The following is a 20741-nucleotide window of genomic DNA, read 5'->3' as shown; positions in this document are numbered from 1 at the left end:
ATAGACTACCTGTGTCCACCCCAGTCGATGACAGTAAAGAAGAATGGAGAAGAACCTCCAGTGCTGGGTGGTAGTTTTCTCACAAACACTTGAGAAATACATGGACAGGCAAAACAAAGGTGTGATTATTGCTGTATTTTATTATTGGGCTTTGAGTGGCTATTATTTAGTTTCACAAGAAAGAAGACCTCAAGGGTAAGGAATAAATAGTTAGTTTGGAAAATGTTGCCCACCTGCACAGATGCTTTGTCGAGCTTTTTATCCGGGAATATCTGCCATACAGTGCTATGTGGATCTGCTTCTGTGGTTCTGATTGCTATTTCAAACTTAGACTAGGGAAGTTGTAGTTCTTATGCATAACCTGGAGAGAAAAACAGCCCCCTGTAGAGGTGCTTGTGGATCATTCTGTCTGTCTGTCTGTCTCGCTTCACAGTGCCAGAGAGGACCTTATGATACTCATATGATTATATATCAAAGGTTATTTAATTCCTTTCATGATTACAAAAGTCATGATGGTAGGCCATATTATATCCAGGTCTTGAACTTGCCCCAGTATTGGAGATGTCCCCGTCTAAGATTAAGTATTTTATTGATTAGACTCAGAAGGATGACTTCACAATGACTAACATCCTGTTAATAAAGGTTAATTCCCCATGTCTTGATTACCAATACATATATGTCTGGGCCTTTAACCCCATAGCAGCCCACAATGCCATGTTGTAATACTGATAGCATGCACCTTGCTTCTTCATAGGATTTATTACTGACTGTAAATCCTTTTTCACTGGCTGTTTGTTGAACCCCAGACTTCAATTTCATCCACCACATTTCTTCCCAGACACTGAGTTTCTTAGCTATGCATACAAACACCATGGGGAGAGATTTTGCTCTCAGTTCCTGGAACAGGTTGAGAGTCCGGTGGTTTTTATGCTTCTGAAGGATTTTTACACTGAAAGAGTATTATATTTGAAGACATGTTAGCGGTGTCGTGGTCCATCTAACAACTATTTGATGAATGCCACAACATTTTTTCACAGACATTTATGGTCTCCAGAGGATGAATCTAACAGACTTTGGTGATCCCCTGATTTGTCCTCTAGTGCCAAATATTCAAACGTTTTACCCAGTGAAATACCTTAAGATCTCCTCAATATATTGACTGTAACTTTTGTAGAGATGTTTATTTTTCCCAGAAGATTAATTCTACTGATGTTTGTGATGCGCTGTGTTTCTCTATGACAACGATTAGGTTGTTCATTGAATTGCAATGCAGTACACACATGAGGGCAGTAGATCACATTTACAGTAAACTAGGTAAGCTAGTCATTGCTATATTATATATTTGTTTAAAAACACAAACTGTCATATTCCTTACCTAAGTAATAACGCCATGTATTTGGTTGTTAAGCCACATTTAGTCCCTTTCACGACGTCGTTATGGTAAAAAAAAAAAAAAAAACTGAATGAATTATGTATTTTATGTGGGTGAGGTTCTTAATCACTGTTTGATATTGAAAGTGAAAACAGTATGTAGTAATAGCTGTAAACAGAGATATTTCTACTTAGAAAATATAATTGTTCCTTTCATTGAGAATATGTGTTATTTAGGTCTCACAAGATATCTTTCCCACACAAAGCAAGTGAAAAGGTGAAACCCAGGCCCTTTACAAGATATTTGACCATGAACAGTTGATCTTTTCCCTCCCTTGTACCTCTGGTAGTCTTTGTTGTAAAGCATCAGAGATATGCCAGGTTTGTAAACCTGAGTGCTGCGTGTAGTTTACCGACACCATATTAAATGATGTCTGGATATCTCAGTGCACATTTTTCAAACAGTTGTCTCTTGCTGCCTTTTTTAAAGTCACTAAGGTGTGAAGCTGCCTTGAGCAGCAGCATTAACAGGCTCCTGGTCTTTGTGTGTTGACAGTATTTGTCTGAAAGAGTGTTAAAATACCTTTTAAGAATCCAAGCTTTTCAAATGAATGAGTTCATTCCAGGTGATTGAACCTGTGCTACTTCTACCTATGCAATCTGATATGTTGCTCTCATATCGTGCTGCAAACAACTTCTTTGTAAATTGTTTCTTTCTATCTTGTGAACACAACAGCAATTACTTTCAGTGGTTGGCCTTTGCGCACCTCCCTTTCACATTTCTTAGCCTGTCCATTCAGCTGCTTGGAGAAAGGAGGGGATCGTATTGTTTAACTGCAGCGATTTCCCACTGAGAGCGCTCAAGTCATTCATCTTGTGGAGTACAGGTGAAGTCACCCCACAAGGAAAAGAATATGAACACTGACCCCGAGCAAACGGATATTTTTCTTCCCAACATTGACTGTGCTGGGAAGTTGAGCATATGAGGGAGATTGAGGGAGACGGACAAAAAGGATATGTGTGCTAAGTGCACGGTTGGCAGTATATGAACTAAGGTCACTGGGTTTCCAGTAGGAAATGGAAAACCCTAGCATATGAGAGTTATAGATACAATTACATGCTATTGTTGAGTCGAATCATCAAGGAGATGATACTGCAAAATACACTTCCCATCCCAAACCAGGAGAAAATATAAGCAAGATAAACACAAAAGACAGCAAATAATAAACAAAGAGAGCAGCACAGAGAGAGGCTGAAGGGTAGATCACCTCCTGGTTCACCTCAGGTGTGCCTCTTGATCATGCTGTTGGCCTAGCTTACAGGTTTTGATATGGGTAGTGACTGTTTATTACAGCTGGCAGGTGGTCGGCCTCACATGAGCCTAGAAACAAGCAGCGTGGAAAACATCCAGGGAACAGCGAGGCCGTAAACCATCATCTTGGCACATATAAAGGCTCACATAAACAGGCCTCTCACTCGTATTTCACCTCTTTATTGGACTCGACTTCATACCGAAGCACACCCAAGATATAAGTGTCTGCAAGAAGATAGTCTACATTATCTCTATATCACTGCTGGTTTGTGTTACTGAGCAATTTGATAAAAAGCCAACATCTAAACATTCCTCTGATGGTGGAGCTGGCAGCAGAGCATGTAAAGTAGGAGTAGCATTAATGGCTCAAATTATTGTTAATCATATCTTCAGTATAATGTTTTATTAAATCTGCCTTTTTTCGATTAACCTTTTTTTTCGATTTACATTGTTGCTACTGTATCAACAACCTAACTTACGCAATTCAGTATACTTCACTAGGCTTGTATACTAGTACATTAATGAACATTAGCCGCGTTCACACTGCAGTACTTTTCCCCCTTTAGTTCCGATATAGTTCCGAAATGTCGCGTTCACACCAAAAAGAGCCGGAACTAAAATTAGTTCATCAGAACCTTTTTACCCCCTTTTCAGTCCCTGCTAGAGAGCAGGTACTTTCGTGGGAGAAAAAGGTTCCTATGTCTGATTGGCTGGACGGAATGCAAAACACGCCCCGTAAAACTCCAACTACAAGTTTTGTGAAGCCGCCATTTTATTATCCTTGCATTAGCATTATTAGCATTATTAGCATTAGCATTAGCCCAGCGCACAAACGCAGAGAGACTAACTTATGGCAACACAAAAGAAAACATGGGAGCGGTGGAGATGAGGAGGTGTCGGTGTTCTGGCGATTTACTCGGAAGGCTTCAGTAGAAGCTGCTGGGAGTCCCAGCAGCTTCTACTGAAGCCAGTCCCCAACTCCGGGGACTTCCGGCCGGGGACTTCGGGTGGCAGTATACGCCGTGAAGTTGTTTGCGGCCTGCCAGTAAACCCAAAGCAGAAGAAGAAGAAGTGACGTCAGCGGCTTCATTTGCCTAATCCTTCCCCAGGAACTTATTCCGGTGTGAACGCGATCTGTACTTAGTTCATGAGAACTAAAGAGTTCTCCGGCCGGAAGTCCCCGGAGTTGGGGACTGGCTTTACTCGGAAGGCTTCAGTAGAAGCTGCTGGGAGTCCCAGCAGCTTCTACTGAAGCCTTCCGAGTAAATCCACAGACTGCCGACACCTCCTCATCTCCACCGCTCCCATGTTTTCTTTTGTGTTGCCATAAGTTAGTCTCTCTGCGTTTCTGCGCTGGGCTAATGCTAATAATGCTAATGCGAGGATAATAAAATGGCGGCTTCACAAAACTTTTTGGGAGTTTTACGGGGCGTGGTTTGCATTCCGCCCGGCCAATCAGACATAGGAACCTTTTTCTCCCACGAAAGTACATGCTTTCTAGCAGGGAAGGAAAAGGGGGTAAAAAAGGTTCTGATTAACTAATTTTAGTTGCGGCTCTTTTTGGTGTGAACGCGACATTTCGGAACTATATCGGAACTAAAGTGGGAAAAGTACTGCGGTGTGAACGCGCCTATTAACCATGATTCAATGTTAGCCTGTTAAAGGATTTAGAGTTACACCAACTTCCTGTTTCATGAAGAATTGTGCAGAATCGCTAGCATGAAATGATAAGGGCGTACAACCAAAACAAAATATTTCAATAACTTTACATCTTTAAGGTCTTCACATGGTACTGACCAAATGTAGATGGATAGAATACTGAATATGGTATTTTAAATAGACAATAAGATGATGACCCTGATTTAAACTTGTACTATAGTAACCAGTGGCGGCGCCAGAGTATTTTTGTTGGGTAATCTATGGTAGGGCTAACCCATACAGTGGTGGGGCTCAAATCAGTATTTGCAATGTAATTACATACACGCTATATCGCCCCCCTTGACAGATTAACGCCACGCGTGAGGTTTAGATTATTTCCCTGTCTCAATCCAAATTGAACTGTATGAAATAAAACGGCACATTTGTCTTGTAGTAAATAAAAATGGATCACTGTGAACGTGACGTATGATAATACACGTTGAAGATCCAATGGGGATACTGAATGGCGGTTCCGACTGATCTCAATCCGTAAGGCATGACGCAGACCCAACGTTTCGTTGCTCTGATTGGCTGTAGGTCTATTCAAATTGCATTCGGAGGCATTTTGATCTGACCGCGGCCGTGCTGATATTATAACGCGAGAGAATTTCCACACCTTTAGTGTATAAAACTCCTCCACTACTTAGACTATTCCTTGCACCCCTCTTCTAGCATAGACCCGAATGGTCTCAACCATATTGCATCAGTAACGTGCACTTGTTGTTACAGCAGGATCAGTTTGTGTGTTGTGGACACGACCGGTATATTTTCGCAATCCGTGTTCTCAACATGCTTACTTTAACATAATTTTTGATGGTGGGGCTAAGGTGGGGCTAAGCCATTTCTTGGTATGGCTGTAGCCTACCCCAGCCATACCCTGGCGCCGCCACTGATAGTAACAGTTACAGTATTAACTATAATAGGTGAATAAATTGTGCATTTTTAACAACATGTTAATACTAATTACTTTATTCTTAATCAGTGTTGGTTCTTCACTTTTGTCATGTGAGCATAATGTCTCTTCATAAATAAATGTATTAATTACAGAACAGAACAATGTCTCTGCTGGTGGAGCTGCAGTTTTACAGACAAAGTTACTCACAGGAGTATTGCTGAGCTTGAGGCATGAAAAGAAATACAGCATTTACAGCAAAACATTACGGTTTAATACATTTCCCTAAACGGTGAGAACTTGGCACAGGAAAAATGCTTTAAGGGACAGGAACTTTTATAAAAGTGTGCACAAACTTCAAGTACTAAAAGAAAGGGTTAGACATTACTTTTACTTACTAAAATAACTGCGTTATTAGGAAGGAAACAAGACTCTGAAGTCCCCTCGACCATACAGAGCAGTTTAACAGGTTTCAAGTCATTGCTTTGGTTTTAAGGCTAAAGGCTTATCATCATCGTCACTTCCAGTAACAACAGGCAACCGTTTACAGTAAAAAGCTCTAAAACCCCCACATGCACTCTATTGCCTAAATTGCGCCCATACAGAAGTTAGTTACAAGCAGGTGAACATAGAGCAGAATTTAGCTGCTATAGACAGATGTTTCCCTCAGGAGATAGTGGGGTCAAACAGAGGTTGAAGGGAAATCAATATTGAATTTTCAATTATCAGGTGGACAGAAGCGGAAGTAAAAATGAAGGATAATGTTGCTCTGTGAAGGCTGTTTGTGTACGCTGATCAAAAACAATCTTTCTATCTCAACTGAATCAAGTTATATGTCAGTGTTCTGCTGTCAGACTGCTTTAAGTAAAAATTGAGGAACTTGCACTTTTCATTTTCTACTTTCACAACTATTGATCCTCCCTACTGTATGTTTTACTCTACAACATAACAGCCATTATCTTTTCGGTTTCGCACTTTCACATGTAAAAGCATATGTCCTGTTTATAAGATAAAATGAAAAACTATAGTTTCAAACTACCTTACAGGATATAAGTAATTTAATATAAGCTTCACATAAACCAGCTAACATGCTGCTCACAGGTTGTAATTATCCTTCGCCTATACTGCATATAAGTATAATGAGTAGTTTATTGTTGATACTTTAAGTAGTAAGCAAAGATTTGACTGTTTTAGTGATTAAGTATTAACACGGTACACAGAGTTAATGAATGGCGTCGGGGTTGCAATGCAAACCATAGAAGCTTTGTGTTCCATGTACCAACATGCCCCCAAATATAATTAAAAAAGGGCAAACCTAATATCGTTTTGTTTACTGCTCCTGCTGAGTTGCCTTGAGAAAACACACCAAACAACTCTTTGCATACTAAAAAGGCCTCTAAACTGCACCAATTATGTGTGGAATAATAAAATCAATTAGGTTTACCCCAAGTGTTTTCTATACTGAGTTGCACACAACAGTCAGCAAATAGATGGAAGTGAACAAAAGCAGCACAGTGGCAAAGGAAGGCAGAGAGTTTAACAGATGGAGAGAGAGAAAGAGCTCTCCGATCTTGATAGGGACTCTTAAGACAGACACCCACAATGAGAGTGAATTAATCATTGTCTGGGGAAATGGGAGACATTGTCCAATTTACAGGAGATTTATAGGTAGGAAATCAAATGCCACAGCATATCAATTAGCTGAGGTTACACCTCTGCAATCCAATGCATAAAGACAAAGGCTCCTGAAAAGGGAATGAAAGGGGTGGAGATGTCTAAAACAATTTACTGTAATATAGGACAGTATTATTCTATTAGCTATAAATCACTTTAGCTTATCTGTGATTCCTTATGATGGGAATTGAAAGGCGATTTTAATGTGTGCCTTTTTATCAATCAGTTGTGGAGACAGGGGAAATGTACCTCTTTAGGTAGGACTAAGCAACCATTTTCGTCCAACAGCTTGTTGAAGTCATGTGCCCACTACTCAACTCTCCATGGTAAAATACAAGAGTGCCTATTTCTCCTGCAAAACTCTATCATCTGGCAGGGAAAGCCTCTAAATCGTGTTATATGCTCAGAGAGGATAGAGTGGCACAGCATTTATGAACCCTGCATTAAAGCCCCGGGGATGTTATAAGAATTATTACTGCTTTTTTAGACGCCAGAAAAAACAATCATGACAACAAAACTGGTTTTAATTGTCCCAGGCTTTGTGTTGTCTGAAAGAAGGCGGCAGATACAGAGGTGGCAATCTGGGAGTTTGCCCTTTACCTCAAGGGCCATATGACCTCTTTCCAGAAAAAAAAGACTACTTATTTTAGATACATTTTGACAGAGTAAAAAGCCTCATGAATGAAATAACCTCAACAAATTTTTTTTGAAAGTGGGTTGAAGTCATAGGAGATGCATGTGCCTAACTATTTCCGTCCTGAATTATCTGCTTCTCAAAGTCATTGTGCCTGCCGCTTGGATAAAAAAAGCGTGGCGAACATGCTTAGGCTGAGCCCTCAGTCACAGGCCCTATGAGGGTTTCTTTGAATGTCTTTCTCTCTATGATTTCACTATCTCATATTCTAACAATGGAAAACGGACTTCCCGGGAGAGAAACGAAAATGCTTAATATGTGATCAACAGTCCACAGAGAAGCTATATAAAGAAATGGGCTACAAACAGAATATAAAAAACAAGATGTTCTTTAAATTGTATTATTGTCACAATATAATGCTGTTTTAAGTTCAGGTTTATCAGGACACTGGTATGCAGTGTTATTGATTTATAGCTTGGCAATGCTGCCCTTCAGTGGCAGATGACTAGAACAACTTTTTTTCTGCACAGTGTGAGTAGAATATATCACTGATAGGCATTGGCAGCAAGAGCAGAATCAACCCCAAGAAATATATCAATACATTCTCACATTATTATAGCAATCAACTACGTGCTGGCAGCATTTCAGAGTGATGAAATACTCATTCTGATGTTTAAAAGTAATTATTCTCCATTATTTCCTTCCACAACATCAAGTGAAAAGCAGCGATTAATCAGTGTCTGTCAGCGTAAGCTCGTATCATGAAAGAGTATACCTCTCTGTAGGTCAAGTGCACTCAAATGTCAGGTTTTGTCCCAAAGAAATAAAGACAGATGTTTTGTGGCACTTGCCTGAAAACTAATCTAAGCTGGTGATCCATCAAGCACCCAAGTTTCAGCCCGGCTTGGTGCCCTGGTTTCATCATCTCAAGGCTCAAGGACAGACTGATCCACAGGCTGCCCCTGGTTCCTTGCTTCAGAGATCAAAGTGTCGACATCAGAAAAGAACAAAATTAAGGGCGGCTTTGGATGTTGAAAATGTAGAAACCGCAGTGCCACATTCAATCTTCTTAAAGCATTGTCCTCAGCTGGCTTTTTGGTAACATAAATGTCAAAGTAATCCTCGAGTCCAGCTGAGTGACATGTGTTTAGAGTATGTGATGGTGTTGTACACAGAGTGGTGCTGACCTCACTGTGACTCTCTCCCAGGCCCGCTATAATACCGCTCAGCCTGACGGGGTCCAGATGCAAATAAATGTAATTGTATAATGTGTAGTCTGTTTAGTAATGTACTTTGCTATGCTTTTCCACTCTTTGATGATAAGATGAAATCATCAACCGTTGGTTCTTTTTCAACACTGGGAAGTATTTACCAGGATTCTGAATCAATTATTCATTCTAGACCACCACTCCATGTGCCACCCACATAACAAAACAAAGGTCCAAACAAAACACACCAATGGAAAATAGCATGTCCAAAGCCTATAACACATAAAACACATGAGTAAACATTATACCTAACCTCAGTGACCAGCACCCATCCCCAGTCACACTCCCATAACAGAAGATTAATCACTGACAAGGGTCACACAATGTGTTAGCCTGCCTCAAAGTGCCGCATAATAATCACACAAACACAAATAAAAAGGGGGGATAAAAAAGGGGGGATACTCTCACACCATCATCTCACAGAAGCTGCAGCTGCGCACTTTGTCCATTAGGTGTCGCTCAATTACTGCACCTGGTGCCTCCAGCCCCCAACCTCTGGCCCGGACTGTCTGGGTTCGTAATTGTCATCGACCAATCACACAAGAGGTAGGCGGGTCCCCATTGTTACTACAGATACTCAGAGAAGTTTGCACCGACCTGCTGCTGCACCTATGAGTCTCCACGTTAATGAATAGCCGCGGCCCGCGCGAGACTAACGAGCCGATTATGCCGAGATAAAGTGCCTCTGACTCGCGCTCTGTCCGATAATGGCATGCGATGGTTCATCCGCGGAGGATTTCCCGGACAAAGTGATGCACATAACAGCTCCCTGCACGTGCAACAAGAAGTGCAGGAGTCGGAGCAGCAGTGTTGTCTTCCTGGGATTATTCCTACTGTCGCTGTCTCTGCACGCTGTCACCCTGGTCTGCTATTTGGACCTGCGTTCCGAAGTCAAAAGGGAAATTATCCACCAGAAGCGGGATTCAATAATGACACTTGCCGGGAGTGACATGGCTGACCCGGCGGCGCTGCTCTCACCCGGCCACCTGGACTCCGTCAGCAGCCGCGGCGCAGAGGGTCCAGAGGTAAAACATATATTTTCAAAGAGTGTAACAAAAATTGAAAAGGCCGCTAATGGAAGGTGACATTGTTTTCATTCCTCACACGGAGGCTGTTCGTGTTCATTCACCTCTGCTCAGTCCTCCTGTTCCCGCATCAAGGTGTCAGGTTCTGTGTCTGTGCTCTGTCATGGCATGTTCCTGGGCAACTTATTTTACAGTAGCCTGTCACGAAGTTTTGCCAGTCTCAGTTTCCAGACAAATATCTATGTTTTGAGTCACTGCTCCCGTGTGCATGATTAAGCCTCTTGGACAGAGATGCACCAAGGTATACACGTTAAAGTCTGTCACCTGGCCAAAGTCTTATGTTCAGGTAAACGCTTCCAGGGAGGCATATCAATGAAGGTTTCAAATGTTGCCAAAAAAACAAGAAACTGCAGAAAGAAAACTCATCAGTTAACTCGTTTTTTTCCGAAATGAATTTTGTTGTAATCAAACTGCATTTAACTTGATTTGACTTGTTTCCAGAGCTCCCTCTGAGCAGACAGAGGTAGATTCTTAGGCAGCCTGCCCAGCTGGATTCACAGAGAGGGGTCAGTCAATGTGCTGCAGCAGGTGGACGGAAAATGAACTGGATCACCAGCAGGTGCAAAGCCCAAGGGCTGATGTAAATTCATCAGGACTTAGATGGGGCAGTTGGTACTTGGAGCTAAGCCAGCCTCGTCTCACATGTGTTTTCTTTTCTGGCAGCGGCCTGATTGAATGTTCATTGTGTTGTCTGTGGCTTTGGCAACAGACCACCAGCCCCCACCAACACACAATCCCTAATTTCATCAGTACAAAGGGACCAAGCGTAGGTCTCAACTCTGTATTACTTGTTCAATTAGCTCACATGTCACCGGTTGTGTAACCTCTTTGCAGAGAAAATGATCCGCTGTGTGGGGTATTGGCTGGACATTCAGCTAAGCAGAGAAATCTACTTGATAGTCACTCAGAGGATGGAGGCAACATTACAAAGATAAATTGCTGCAAATGGTCTGTATAACATTTTCCCCTCACAAGTGGGGAGCTTAGCCTATTCATGTAGTTGTCAGTGTGTCCTTTGCTAAGCTTATTTTAGTTTGGTTTCCCTGGTTAGAGCCGAGTGAGATGGGCCTGGTATTCAACCCAGATGGGGACGCTTCATGAGGTGAAAGACTGTGGCCCAGCTGTAAATATTTAACAGCGCTGTGATGCTGTCCTTGCCAGATGTCTGCATTAAACAACTCTGATTACACATCCCACAGTTTACATAGTTGGAGAAACAGGAGCATGTGGCATTTGGACGCAGCGGCCACACTTGTTAGCTTTTGAGGCATTTCCTTTGAAGAATCTGTACTGTAGAGCTACAGATTGTTTATTGGATTTTTCACACAAGTCTTCATCAAAGGCAGCATCAGTGTGATTGGATGTGATGTGCAGGTATACAGACAAGTGTAACAGAACATGGAAAGCCTTCAGAGAAAACAAAGCAAAAACAAGCTATAGGAACAAACGTACACCCCACAAAAAGACATACATGAAATAAAGCAGACATAATACCAGTGTCTCGCTTCAAGGAATAACAGTAGGGAATATCGGATAGTCTGGTCAGTGTCAAAAGTTTGGAGTAACTCTTTTGTTTAGAAGCTTTTTAAGTAAAGCACAATAGAAAGATAACTTTTTTGTTTAGATTATTGGTTCATGGAGGATTGACTTTCCTTTTTAACTGGAAAACAAAATCGAAAATCGACATTGACATGAGTTCTATAACAGAAATATTTTCTTTAAGTGGCTTTGAAACAAGCACAGGTGTTTTCTTTGTAGTTGGCTTAAATAGATTAAAACCCCTGTCCTCTTTTACTCCAGAACTAAATTAAGCTTAACTTTAGTTATATAACATTTATATTTTGTTCCTATTTTAAGTTTGGTCAAATCTTAAATTCATTTTATCCCATTTTTGTCTTCTATTCATCCACCACTGGTCATTTTTTTTCAGGAGGAAAATGATATCTAGTATCAAGGCATTTTTCTACTGAAAGCGTATCTCCAGAACAGATCTGAACAAAAGTGATCGTGGCTATTAATCTAAGATAAGGATCTAGGCTATACAAGCTGTAACACAGTGTCTGATCGGTGTTGTGTTTTGTGAACAGAGAAGGGACTGCTGCTACTTTAGTTTGCAAATATGGCAAATCAAACTTGCACATTTGTAACAATATATTTATATTTGAGTCTGTCAGGATATCCAAACCTTTTTAGAGTGCAGTTTCCTCAGATGTAGATTCAGAATTTGGTAGCAAATTATTGAAATGTTTATAGATCTTTAGAGATTTAGATCTAGAAATAGTGCTTATTGAACCCGGAAACCTTTTTTTTTTTTTTTTAAATGGTGGGAGAAATGTACCTGTTTCCAGCTTGCACTTAAAAATAACAAACCCCTAAACAGCTCACACTGTGTCAGATCTAACTAGTTGCTTCTTAATGAACGCAGATGATGTGGTCATTTATGACCCGGGCCTGGGGAGTGAAGAAACAGTCTTTCCCTCAACATTCACAGTCGGTATGCCCTTGAGCAAGGCAGTAAATCCCAGCTGTCCAGCAGATCTGCGCAGTTCCCAACATTAAAAGTCCCTCCCAGGTGTGTGTAGCTCTTAGGAGTGTGATGCAGGCCATTACTGAATTAGAGCAAGTGTCACTCACAGCCTGACCCTTAATCACCTCAGTGAGTGACACATTGTAAAAGTCAACCCATGGAATATTTAATTGTGTTAGCTCAGATAGCGTTTTATTCTTCAGCCTAAAAAAATTCATATAACCATTATATTAAATAATTTTCTCCTCTGATGTATGCCTTCAAAGTCTCACAGAGAACAGATGCTAAAACATCTGGAGTCTAGTTAACGGCTATTAAAAAAAGTCAGTTTGATGGGACACAAAGTCCTCAGCAGCATACAAACTGTGGGGCGCCGGGGTGGGCTGTCACCCACATCTACTTTAATTGTGACCAGTGCATGATTAGTTAAAACAGCAGTATGATATGAGCAGAATGGAGCAAGCCTCCATGTAAGGAATTAATCAGTATTGACACAAGTGTCATAAAAGCACAATGCAGAGGAGGTCGAAACATCAGAGATATGAGGCTGCAAACTTTTCCATATAAGACTGAATTGTCTTGACAGACCGATGGTGTAGACGCCCAGTAAAGATTAAGTCCAGAGTCACAAATCATCCACCAAAATAATAAATTCTCCAAGCATTCACAGCATTCAGCTAGAAGTCACTTTGCCAGCAGTGTTGCAACAATGTGAAATGTGATTGGCTGCTGACAGACAACATTTCCCTTAGGTTGAGCTCCACAGCTTTTTTTAGATGACAATCTATGGATGCTGTTATTAAATTACCCAAGTTATGGTTTAAAACACATGGCCTTCCAGAGAGCAGTGTCTGATATTGGCTGAGCTGAGGACAGTCCTCTATTTAAATGATATTTAAGAAGAGAACACGCTGTTACAGTGACAATTCTCAGCAGTATGCATGCCATTACACTAAGTAATGCTTGTACAGAAGTAATGGGCACCGAGTCTGCATTTGGTACTCGCAGCCACAAGCCCCGAGTTTCACCTCTTCAACTTTTTAACTTTAACCGCAATTACATTAATATTTTTAGTCTGAGACTGTTTCAGCAACCAGAATGTCTGGGAAACAGTATTGGTCCAAAAAAACACTGAACCCCTTGCCTCTTATTTTCCTAAACAGCCTGAAAAGTTATGAATGTACTGTAAGGGATCTGCTGTGGTGTACATTCAGGAATGTGTAGAGATACAAGCTATTGTAATAGTGTTAAAAACGTGTTAATAGGGCAAAAGAAGTCTTGTGATGACTAAATTACACATCCCTGGGGTGACTGATTTTTAGTCATATCCTCACGAAACAACAGGGAATCTCGTCCTCTGCGCGCAACAGCCCCCCCCACGCTTTGAAGATTTGAAAGCCCTCTAATTAATAGCATTTTTTCCCTTGTGCTGAAAAAGAATGGTTTACTCAATAGTTGGCACTTGGCATACATACCAACACGTTGTCATCCTGATTTACTGTAACTCTGCGTGCCTTTGAAGGGTAAGAAGGCTGTAAATGTTGTAATGAAGTGAAATGAAGCAAACAACGGCGCAAAACCCTTTCTCATAGTCGTATAATGGGATGACTTTTTTTTTTATCACAGTTTCCTTCATCTGCAACCCCAGGCACACCAGTTTTGGTAGTAGCTTTGCAGATTGCTTGTTTGTTTTTTTGTTATTCTTTTGGAGCTTAATTCCCGGGCCAGAAATTGGCTGTTGAATCATGTTTGGCTGTCAGAACAGACGAAAGTGTAATGCCATATGCCTGAACATACACCCAGAATCCTTTGAGAGGTAAAAGCCCCCTATATGCCAACAGCTGGAGAGGAGATGTGGAGACACCTGCGCACCAAATGAACAGCGAACGTCGCTGCTCGCGGGAACATCTGGCTGTGTGTCGACGAACCGCTCCAACACATACTCCTCCATCAGGCTGGAATTCCCGTGCTTATAAGGTCAGACATCGCTGGCAGCTGGTCAGTGTTGTAGACTTTAACTACTTTGAGCTTGCCAGCGGGGGGTGTTTGACATGATAAAGCTCATCCCTCACCACAATGGCGGGGGGGGGGGGGTTCCCCACATCTGAGACGAGGTATAGAAGAAACTGGAAACATAACTTCTCGTGTCTGTCTTGTCGGTCTTTCAGTGGCTCTGCTTGAAAACCACACAAAGAGGCACTGGGAGTTCACAGTGCTTTCCAGAGAAAGACTTTTCTCACCGTCGGGGTTTAACAACTATGTTTACTTGAGCGCCACAGCTGGAAACTGGGAGTATGTCATCTTGTACGTACCCAACTGGGATAAGAAAGGTCAAAGTGTCTGTCAGTAAGCTTGTCTGATTCATTCCCAGCAGTAAGGAATAAATGATACATCATTATTTATTATCTTTTGATCCATGCTAAGGGGGAGCAGGTGTCACTGCTTCAGAGATGTCAGTTATTCAAACTCCAAGCAGATGTCCGGCACAAATATACAAGTTGCCTGGTCGTATGTCCTCAGCTATCGAGAGCTTTATTCCTGACAATATTAATATTATTTATGCTGACTGAAAACGATCTTGTATATTAAGGAGCTCGACGAAAAGAAGGCTTTGGGTGGTCTTGTTGTGCCGAGTTTCTTTGTCTATCGTATTCTGGGATTCCTCCAAAGATGTGATCAGAAACTGGCAGTTCTAACACAAAGTGACTCTTAAACGATCTTCGTTTTTATACTCTGAATCCTTAGCACGAAACATATTTTGTTGTCAGAGCCGGTCTCGTCTCGAGCGTGCTACAGTCAGGTCAGCACGTCCTACAGAGTTCATGTGAATGTAGGTCGACCATAACCAGTCACTTAAGAACACAGGCATGTGGTTTGTCCCGCCACTCACTCGCCCATGGGAACACCCCACCACTGTAGCAAAGCTTTTCCTGTTTTTAGGGATGAGCTCAGACCAGCTACATCAGATCCCTTTTCTTTGACTCGTTTACCACTGAATAGGGCTGGGACCAGGTGCCACATGAATGGGTATTGCTCTCAGATTAACCACAATTCATGCCCTCCTTTTGTATAAAAAGGTGAATTTTAGAGCAGTCGTGTCCAGGTGACTGTCTCAAACGGCAGAAACACAGACAAAAGTGACTTGGGTTACAGGATGGGTTACAGCCCCAATGGGACAGACAATGACTTGGCCTCAAATGAATGTGTTGACTGTCAGTGTCTCGCATCTTTACAAATGCCCCAAGTTGTCTCTGTGCAAACATTATCCACCAAGAAAAGAAAAGGGCACTTAAAACATGGGTTTCGCTCTTAAAGACTTCTCCTTCCTTTTGTTTGCCCCACAGAATTAATATGGGGTGGTCTTGCCTGCCATTGATATTCTGAAGAGGGTCTTGGTGCATAAAGCTAGTGGCCCTCTTGAATTTTCTGCAAAACGAATTATCCATACTCATTGCTATTATCTTTTTGTTTTTCATCAGGAGAAGTTACCGCACAGAAATAGTGAATTCCACGCCACACAGGACAACAGGGGCATAACTCAGCGAGCGAAAAGAAGTCCCGGCAAGCAGTCAGAAACAGGTATGTTGTTTGGAATTATCATCATCTACTAATGCCGTGTCTTGTCCTTATACGTGATACGGAAGTTGTATTCAGACATGTAATCTATCCCTTCTGCATTTGTCAGGCTCAAACTTCAAATTCAGTACCCAATATGACCAAAAAGGAAACGCAAACCTGCATCTATTTTTGGGAATTGTACATCTGTTGAGCAACTGTAATTTGTGTTTGTTTGGAGGGGTACAGTGTAAATAACAGACGTTTGAAGGGGCTTAAAGCTCTTAAATTTTCAAAACGGTTTGTTAATGGTTTCTCACTTTTCGTGGAATTGATTTTTTTATTACTTTGTGCTAACTTAACAAAGCAGCTCCACCACAAAATGTTGCATAGTTTATAGAGAGAAGGATTAAATGGAATGGGATTGATTATTACTTGGATAGCAAACAAGGGGTTTGGGAGGGTTTCACCAATTTGAAACAGACAGCGGAGCCCGGGTTGAAATAATATTAGGTCCCCAAAATATATTTTCTATCTGTCAAATAAGCAGATAGCGAATTTTGTATTCAAAATATGTTATCGGCCAGGTCTGAACCATCAGAAAAAAAGATGAGAAACAGAACCACTTTGTAGTACATAAAGTAACTTTAAAGAACCAGGTGGCCATTTCTGAAACAGCTTATCATCTGAGACTTAGTTGGCTTTCATTAATCCCTCCGAAATGATTTATCGTAATCAATAGCTCTGCAGCAAACCATATGGCCAATATGTCTGAATTTGCTTTTGTAGTTTTTGTTTAGAATGTGAGCTATGCAAATAAAAAAAGCAAAGCCTTTGAAGTTTCATGTCTGAGTGCAACAAGTGCAGCATGATCACAAGGCATTCCAATGTCTGTGGCGTGACACTGAATACTTGGGGGGGAAGTTTAGTGATTGTGTTTAAATTAGAAGAAAAAACTCACCTTTGAGACTTTCTACATAAATCAGTAAAGTCCCGAGCCTCTAAACACTAATCATTCCCAGGTCTCTCCTCTGCTCTCAGCCCACAGACAAAGGCTTTTGTAATCTCAGCCTTAGATGTGTGTGTTTGTGTGTGTAAGTGTGTGTGTGTCCTGTGTTTGCACGTGTGTGCGTATGCGCGTATGCGTGCGTTCTGGGCACTCCTAACGGGCACCAGATTCCAGATAGGGCTGCTCGTTAAGAGAAATCTATGCGGATGCATCCAGTCATTTAGCCAGAGGAGAAACACTGGCCATATGTTTGAGGGGGACTCAAACTGTGAGGTTTTAAGGTTAAATGGTCTTTGTAGTTGTAATGACATGGTAAACACAAGAGCAGCAAGACGGCTTTTTGAAAAGGATTCTTCAGCTGCACACTGGGCATGCACACACACAGACACACACCAAGTGCATTTTGTCTTTTAAGCACTGACATCAATGCCACACCAACATCCATGCACGCACGCAACACACACACTTACACATGGTTGTAAAGGGGAGAAGCACACGCACACATGTACACACACTTTCATCTACATTCTCCATCTGGGCCTAATTCAAAGAAAAGGATTTTGGCAGGATAAAGTATCTCTCTAATGATCTTCTCCAGTTCCACTGCCTGTGAATGCTTAAGGCACTTGTTCATACAGAGGAGGTGAAACCACACTTACAAATTACTACACTAGAAGATACCACAGACTGACATACCTCCACTCCAGTGCCGAACATCTGAATCTGTTATTTTAGCCCATTTAGGATGCCTACACAGCGCGCTGGGTACTAGAGATGTTACCGGAGATGATAATTGTGCACGAGACCATTTCAAGTTCAATCACACTGTTTTTATTTCCTACAGAATCTACTGGAAGGGAAAGGAGGAAAGAGAAGAAAAAAGGTAATGCATGATTTAACCAACCTTTCACTGATGGTTGGTCATTGATAAGACTGCTACCTGCTCCATACTCTCTGTTAGTTCTCTTGAGATGTCGTCCAAAATCCAGTAACCTTGTACGCTAACAGTGGTTCAATGGTTGATTCAGCCCGTCAAGCACATTTTCCCTGCCTTTTGCCTATCTTCATATCAAGCTGTACAATCTGTATTGATAACGATTGTAAAGTTTGTGTAATGTTCGTTAGTTTGGGCTATATAAATAAAGTTGACTTGATAGTCAAAAGATTATTTGTCTCAGCTTCTTTGATTGCCAACCATTTTGCTTTCTCTCTTTACAGGAAGAAAAAGGTCTGTGCCAGGCCCTCCTGGCCCCCCGGGTCCCCCGGGCCCACAGGGGCCACCGGGCATCCCTGGAATCCCCGGTATTCCAGGAAGCAACGCTGTAGGGCCTTCAGGACCCCCAGGACCCCCCGGGCCGCAGGGACCTCCGGGCACTCAAGGTCCAGCAGGTATTAAAACTTTAAATAGAAATGACGCGATAATGCGCTGAGATAGCCAAGTCTCCAGCAGGAGGACTGGAAAACACCCAGGAGTTGAGAGATTGGTTCTTAGATTACACTATTTTCCCGTATGTAGACACGTTCCCACACTAGAAGGGGGCTCAAGTTGTCAAAATCGATGAACTCATTGCCTTCACAGTGAGAGTTTCTGATTCAGCATGTCAAACATAGTGTGGGAGAGCAGTGTTCGTTCCTTAAACTATTTCACTGTTTGTTTTCTTTTAATCGTCATCCTCTCCTTTGTTCCCCAGCAGTGTTGAAAGCCAGAAATTCATCATGTCTGTCTTTCCATTTTGTTGCAGGGGTTCCCGATAAGACGAAAACAAAAGAATACCAGGTAGAGTATGTCAGCTATTAAAATAAAATGTCCCTGATGAAACAGATGTTCTCTTGTTTTACTATGTAACCAGATTAGTCACCAGAGATCTTTATGTTTCAGCCTGCAGTGGTTCATTTGCAAGGGCAGGAGACAACCATCCAAGTGAGAGAGGGTGAGTCTTCTGTTTTACTCTGTTGTAGTTACACCTCTGCCTTTTTGATTAATAAGGAAACCTAATAAAGATCTGCAACTGTTAGACTATACATAGACTTACACCAGAATACAAATATTGTAAAATATATTCTGTTTAGAGGGCTTAATGTGGTTGTAAATATTTACTTGAGGAGTATGTAAGATTATAGTAACCCTAAAGTAAGGCTATAGCTAATCCAGGATTAGGATACAGCCATAGGCTTGCATTACAAGTCAGACCTGTGTTATCTCGGGTTGAGCCTTGCTTGCTAGCAGGCTGCTAGCAGCAAAAGACTGCATGCGTCATTATCAGGTTTATTATGTTCAACTGAGCTCTGATTTGAGTTAAACACTGCTGAAAGCTGTTTATGTTGACCGTTTGCCTCTGGTTTGTTTGTTGTGACGTGTTTAGATCTGTCTGAAGGCATCCTGAGGAACTGGAAGATGGTGTCCATCCATCACCGCGTGTTTAAAATGCACTCTCGCTCTGGAGAGCTGGAGGTGCTGCTGGACGGTGTCTACTTCATATATAGTCAGGTAGAAGTGAGTACGGTTCTTGACGTAACTCTTATAATTTACAGACAAAAGAACTGGCAGGTGCTCAGTAGCTAACTTAAACACCTGCTTGCTTTGCTCAAATGTTTTGAGTTATAGCGGCGACATATTTATTCTCCCTGTCCCTGTGCTATACAGTAACTCAAAGCCTTGTTGCTACTCTGATATTCCAGCTGTTCCAGCATTACATAAGCTCTTAAATATCACTACCCCTCTCAGTCTTGTGTGAATTTCATGTCTCCGCCAGGTGTACTACCTCAACTTCACTGACATCGCCAGCTATGAGGTGATGGTGGACTCCAACCCGTTCCTTCGCTGCACCTGCAGCATCGAGACAGGACAGCGCAAGTTCAACACCTGCTACACAGCCGGGGTGAGCCTGCTTCGAGCTGGCCAGAGGATTTCCATACGCATAGTGTACGAGGACACGCTCATCAGCATGACCAATCACACCACCTTCCTGGGAAGTGTCAGACTTGGAGAGGCTCCATCTGCTGGACAGAACTGAAAGCTACACAGCCACCAGCCCTCTACGTGAAATGCCCAAAGTCTTGCCCCCATTTAGAGGAAACTTAAATCCTCCGGGTTTCAAAGTTGAGGACCCCCTCTGCAACTTTTGTTCACTCCCAGTTCTCTATTATAAAAAAGGACAATATAGACGTTTAGGCTTCCCCCCCACGAGCAAAGAGATCAGTGTTGATGAGCCTCATCAAACAGACGTTTCTATTTATAGTCTCCCTTTTGTGTCAACACAGACGCTGGCATCTCTCTTTATAACAAGGAAGGACACTGCGCTGACATATACTTAATATTTACATATTTGTAAGTGCTGTTGAATGATAATCTTGTATCTCCAAAAAACAATTCAAAATGTTTTATTTGCAGTTTGTGTACTTGGCAATTTGTATTAATTTAATTATATTAACACTTATAAGTAAGTGGTTTTACAAAAGGTTTTAAGCTCCATTTAGGCTATACATTTTTCAATGGATCATATACATGTTCAAAGAAAGTATAAATGAATCTATGCAAAGTAGAGAAACATTCATAAAACTGGAGTTATAAGGTATTCAAAGAGCAACAGCACTATATATTTTTGCACACATTTGCACTACAGCATCCCTGCAGAATATCAGCGATATGTTTTGTTACAGTGCTATTGTTTAGTTATCGAATGAATGAATCCATGTGGGGAAATGATATTGTTGTT

The 20741-nt window shown here is 41.6% G+C and overlaps 1 protein-coding gene across 3 annotated transcripts; it reads left to right on the top strand.

Moving 5' to 3' along the window:
* Positions 1-9440: 9440 nt before the first annotated feature.
* eda (ectodysplasin A) lies at positions 9441-20237 on the top strand. 3 transcript variants are annotated; one of them, XM_034121009.1, is made up of 8 exons: positions 9441-9874; positions 15941-16040; positions 17870-17908; positions 18244-18414; positions 18768-18802; positions 18905-18956; positions 19389-19513; positions 19779-20237. In XM_034121009.1, exons 1-8 carry the CDS (start codon positions 9557-9559, stop codon positions 20037-20039), a joined length of 1101 nt encoding a protein of 366 aa, XP_033976900.1. In that variant the 5' UTR covers positions 9441-9556; the 3' UTR covers positions 20040-20237. The 3 variants fall into 3 exon arrangements, with proteins under 3 accessions (XP_033976900.1, XP_033976899.1, XP_033976901.1); XM_034121008.1 differs by having other exon boundaries at positions 19389-19519; positions 19779-20039; XM_034121010.1 differs by lacking the exon at positions 9441-9874 and adding an exon at positions 13879-14438 and having other exon boundaries at positions 19389-19519.
* Positions 20238-20741: the final 504 nt, after the last annotated feature.

The sequence above is a fragment of the Trematomus bernacchii genome, unplaced genomic scaffold (assembly GCF_902827165.1).
Source record: "Trematomus bernacchii unplaced genomic scaffold, fTreBer1.1, whole genome shotgun sequence".
Taxonomy (NCBI): domain Eukaryota; kingdom Metazoa; phylum Chordata; class Actinopteri; order Perciformes; family Nototheniidae; genus Trematomus; species Trematomus bernacchii.
Note: the sequence above shows the minus strand (reverse complement) of the source record. Positions and strands in the feature narration are given on the sequence as shown.